The sequence below is a fragment of the Verticillium dahliae genome, genomic scaffold (genome assembly GCF_000150675.1).
Source record: "Verticillium dahliae VdLs.17 supercont1.4 genomic scaffold, whole genome shotgun sequence".
Taxonomy (NCBI): Eukaryota; Fungi; Ascomycota; class Sordariomycetes; order Glomerellales; family Plectosphaerellaceae; genus Verticillium; species Verticillium dahliae.
In genome coordinates, this window is record NW_009276925.1 from 871,656 (window position 1) to 876,381 (window position 4,726).

Here is a 4,726-nt window from a genome sequence, read left to right on the forward strand (position 1 = left end):
TCCATCCCCAGTTTTTTACAACCGACGCCTCGTCGCCGTTCACGCGGGCCTCGTCCCCGGTGTCGCCCCCGAGAAGCAGGAACCCTGGGCCGCCATGAACATGCGCACCCTCACCTACCCGGCCGAGACGCTGCGCCGCGCCGACGCCCGCAAGACGCTCGTGCGCGCCGCCGCCGACGCCCTGCGCGCCTCGCCCGCCTACCGCACCCTCAAGGACAGCAGCCGGCTGCGGGACAAGATCGAGACCGAGGCCCGCGCCGGCGTCACGGACGCCATGGTGGACGACGAGTTTGCGCGCACGCGCAAGCCCGACGCCGACCGCCGCGTCGCCGTCCCGTCCGAGGCGCACGACGGCCACGCCTGGGCGCCCGTGTGGGACGCCGTGCAGAAGAGGGCCGAAACGGACGACGGCCGCGTCGCCGTCGTGTACGGCCACGACGCCAAGAGGGGGCTGCATGTCGGGGCGTACGCGTTCGGCCTCGACTCGGGGTGCGTGCGCGGGGGCCAGCTGAGCGCGCTCGTCGTTGCGGCGCGCGGGGGCGGCCCGGTTGAGCACCATGTTGTGCAGGTGGACTGCGAGAAGCCGGACAAGAGGCGTGAGCTTTGACGGGCACACTACCTGGGGACTTGTTTGCTTTGACTGATACCCCATGCAGACCAGGGGCAATACGCGTCGTTGGGGCTGTACATGACTTGAACCGAATACATAGATTCACGACTCGGAGCGCATGATCAAGATGGCCTGTCCATGCATTCTCCTCAGCTCGCTGCGTGGCACTTTTGGTACAAGATCGTGACATCGTTTGTTTTTCATTCTATATCGCACTTGTGTACGCTTCATTATCGTTCAGAAGTGGCCACACATAGCGCCCACCCCCAAAAGTCCCACACTCTGTACAACGAACATGATGAAAAAAGAAGGAACAGTTTTTTACGCCTGGATCTTCTGCTTGATAATGTCCTTGAGGGTGATGGCGTCGGCGGCAAACTTGGAGATACCCTCACGCAGCTTCTCGACGGCCATCTGGTCCTCGTTGAAGTCGAAGCGGAAGAGGGCCTCATCGCTGATGTAGCTCTTCTTCTCGAGGTCGAGGCTCGACGCGGCGGCGGCGTCGAGCTTCTTGGGGACGGCCTCCTGGGACTTGAGGAGCTCGTCCAGCAGGTTGGGCTGTGGCGTGTTAGTCTTTTTGACCCGTTTTCTGATGCCAGTGCGTGCAACGAGGCGGGAAAGGGGGAACGTACGGAGATGGTGAGGTAGTCGCAGCCGGCAAGCTCGGTGATCTCGCCAATGTTGCGGAACGAGGCGCCCATGACGATGGTCTTGTAGCCGAACTTCTTGTAGTAGTTGAAGATGTCCTGGACCGACTTGACGCCGGGGTCAGTCTCCTTGGTGTACTCCTGCTTCTTGGCGGCCTTGTACCAGTCGAGGATGCGGCCGACGAAGGGGGAGATGAGGAATGCGCCGGCCTCGGCGGCGGCGATGGCCTGGACGAGGGAGAACATGAGGGTCAGGTTGGTGTTGATGCCGTGGTCGCGCTGGAGGATCTCGGCGGCCTTGATGCCCTCCCAGGTGGAGGCGATCTTGATGAGGACGCGCTCCTTGGGCACACCCTGCTCGGCGTAGAGCTGTCGTGGCTGTTAGCAAGTGTTGCCCCTCCCCTGCGGTTTGATTGTGGTCTCGAGTCTGGCCTTACCTCGATGATGTGAAGGGCCTTGTCGACGGAGGCCTTGGTGTCGAAGGAGAAGCGGGCGTCAACCTCGGTAGAGACCTTGCCGGGGATGATCTTGAGGATCTCCTTGCCGAACTGGACGAGGAGGCTGTCGAGGGCGGCATCGACCTGGTGGTCGACGTCACCGCCCTTGGACTTGGCGTACTGCACGGCCTCGTCGATCAGGGCGGCGTACTCGGGCTTCTTGGAGGCAGCGAGGATGAGAGAGGGGTTGGTGGTGGCATCCTGGGGCTTGTACTGGCCGATGGCTGGAATGGGGGTAAGGTTAGCTTTGACGTCCTTTTGAGAAGTCCATGTTCTGCCTCTTGCCGGAAGAGCACGAGGGGAAGAGGAAGAAGAGAGACTAACAGGCAAAGTCACCTGGGAGGTTCGTTAGCAGAGATTCGAGGCAACTAGCGGAGGGAGGGCAGAGCAAGCTTACCGGAGTCGGAGACGACAACCTGAAGCGACGGAAAAACCACGGTCAGCGGGTGCTCATCAATTGGAAGTCATCCCAAAGCAGCAAGGAACAGTGCAATGTGTCCCGAGGGGGAGAGCACCGCCGTCGCAAAGCCTGAAGATGGTGAGGGCTTCAAAACACCGCAGCTCGAGGCAACACAGGTGTCGCCAGCTCGCGGCTACGGCGGGGCAGCCCCCCAGGGTCGATGCGCCGATGGCGGCATGGCGGGGTAATAACTCACGGTGCCGGAGGCCTTCAATTGATCGAGAGAGGAAGACATGTTGTGTGCGTGTTGGGGTATCTTGGCGACTTGGGGATAGAGGTCGACGTTTGGTAAAGGCAGCACCAGGCTGAAGAGTTTGTATGGTGATGGGATGAAAGGTGATGAGTTGTTGGGAAGAAGGAGGGACAGCTCAGAGGGAGATGGGCGAAATATTTGTCCCGCATTCAACCCTCCCACCAGCCTTCCCCCCTCTCCTTCCACTAGAGGTACTGCTTGGGTGAGGTGGGTATCAGTCATCCCACTTGGCTCTGACGGTGCCCCGCGCCAGACGGTAGGGTGGGCGATACGGCGGCTGTTTTGTCGGGATACCCACTCCGGCCGTCGAGGGGTTCTGTATGGCCACGTCCACGGGGGGTCCAGGCGACGCCCGCCGACAGCGGAACTGTCTGGTCTGCTGGTGTACATGGCAAAGTACCTATTCGTAAGGCCAGTATCACCTGCCTAAGGCCCCCCGTCAACCCTCCGAGCCAGCCGGCCATCTCGCCTCGCCGCCTCTCCCATGACCTCACTTCCTCGGCATGATTCAGCCAAAAAAACAGAGCCCATGGCTACACAGGCAAACCTGCGCAGACAGGTGGAATTGCCTCTCAAATACAAGAGGGCCCCTGTCGTCATCGCCCCCACCTAAGCCATCACAGCAAAGTGGGTGGGTAAGTGCTCGGTGGAGGGGTACAGGTAACCTCGGAAAAAAAACAATGTACCTCTTCACCCACGTCGGTCACTACCACTACGCCATCCCTTTACCCAGAGCCCCTCCTCACCTCACCGAGCTACGATGCTGAAAGCGAAAACATACAGGATAAATAAGCGCCCCCTCTCACCCTCAGCCCCGGATGAATTGGTGGCTGATGTTTTTTTTCTGTCAACTTAAAATTGCTCGGCTGCCAGACGTCCAGCCCACGTGCCCGGAAAAGACGTCCATTGGTTGTCCCCCCGACGTTGAAATTCTGTTGATGCGAGATCTGGAGACGGAACCCCCCACTCAAGGCAGGATGCGCGTCAATGGGGAGCGACCGCCTCTCCGGTCCGTCGCGCAAAGAGGGCGAGGGTCCCAGCAGGTCTAGCGTTTGGCTGCCTACCGAGTAGCTCTAGCTGCCGGCCTGCCCCGACACACTACGACCCATGCCCCCCCCCTCCCACCTGCCAGCTGAAGGCGCAAATGTGCTATTACCGCGCAACTCCACGGACATGCGCAATTCACACCATCACAACTACACCACAAAGACCACTGATACCGCCACGATTCTGTTATCTTTGGACTTCACTATCTTTTCATTTCACGTAGCTTTCGTCACTGCGTACGCTGGTAATCAAAATGGCCTCCCCAGCATAAGGTACATCTGCTTTTTGATGCACCCACCCAGCCCTTTTTTTGACGCCCCGCCCCTTACACCACCACAACCGCTCCGAACCTGTCTCTAATCCTCCGTAATGTCGCCGTACTCCCACATGCCCTGCCTCTCCTGCTTGGCCTGCGACTCGACCTCCTTGAGGTGCTTCAGGTACGACGCGTGCTGTCCGCTGCGCTCCCACGCCTTGAGCTTTGTCGGCACAAGACCGGCACCAGCGGCGAGGACCTCCTTGTTGATCGAGTCGTTGGGGCCCGGCTTGCCGGAGCCCGAGTTGTAGTCGTACAGCGTGATGTAGCTGACGCCCTCCTTCGTGTCGACAAAGTCAAAGCTCGCCACCAGCTCCTTGCCTCCAGTGATGTTGGCGATGAAGTCCTGCGCCTCGCGGAAGTACTCGGGCGCCGTCGGCAGCTGCACAAACGACAGGGACGCGTCCGAGGCCTGGCCCTTGAGCTTCTGCGTGCTGAACTGCGGCTGGTCAAGGGGACGCAGGTCCTTCCACGCAATCTTCTCCGAGTTGCCGTAGTCGATGAAGAGCACCTCAGCCACCTTGTTGGCCCGGTCATTGGAGCGGACACGTCCACGGTACCACTGGCCGTCAACCGAGTACTTGGCCGCGACGAACTCGCCCGTCTTGGGCGCGTCTCCCAGAGGCTTGGCGTTCTTCGAGTCGATGTGGAACTTCTTGAACTCGTTCATCATCGGTCGTCAACGCTGCAGTGCCCTTGCCAATCTCCTGGATCTTGAGCCTGCCGTTGCCCGTCCATCTCCGTCACCACAACGGTCGCGGTAGTCCTTGGCCTTGTTGTCGTACGACTCGGGCGTGTCCTGCGACTCGGCGGGTGCGCGCCTCCTCGACCTGCTCGTCTTGCGAAGGGGCCCAGTCCTTTCCACAGTCCCTTGGGGAGCTCCTTGGCACGCTGCT

General features: G+C 60.5%; 3 protein-coding genes across 3 annotated transcripts in view; 1 reads left to right on the forward strand and 2 right to left on the reverse strand.

The window, feature by feature from the left end:
* Window positions 1-607, forward strand: part of VDAG_02627 (ser/Thr protein phosphatase family) — a gene marked incomplete at both ends in the record, with an annotated part of 1,527 nt that extends 920 nt beyond the window's left edge. The window contains one exon of the mRNA XM_009653280.1: window positions 80-607. Coding sequence (XP_009651575.1) covers window positions 80-607 — 528 coding nt within the window. The remainder of the gene's footprint in view (window positions 1-79) is intronic.
* Window positions 608-931: 324 nt separating this feature from the next.
* Window positions 932-2,449, reverse strand: VDAG_02628 (transaldolase; the record flags this gene model as incomplete). Its single annotated transcript, XM_009653281.1, has 5 exons — window positions 932-1,168; window positions 1,243-1,626; window positions 1,695-1,978; window positions 2,152-2,170; window positions 2,411-2,449. The coding sequence occupies 5 exons, from the start codon at window positions 2,447-2,449 to the stop codon at window positions 932-934; spliced, it is 963 nt and encodes a 320-aa protein (XP_009651576.1).
* A 1,421-nt stretch (window positions 2,450-3,870) lies between these two features.
* VDAG_02629 (nuclease) overlaps window positions 3,871-4,726 on the reverse strand; it is a gene marked incomplete at both ends in the record, with an annotated part of 2,664 nt that continues 1,808 nt past the window's right edge. Inside the window, one exon of the mRNA XM_009653282.1 lies at window positions 3,871-4,485. Coding sequence (XP_009651577.1) covers window positions 3,871-4,485 — 615 coding nt within the window. The remainder of the gene's footprint in view (window positions 4,486-4,726) is intronic.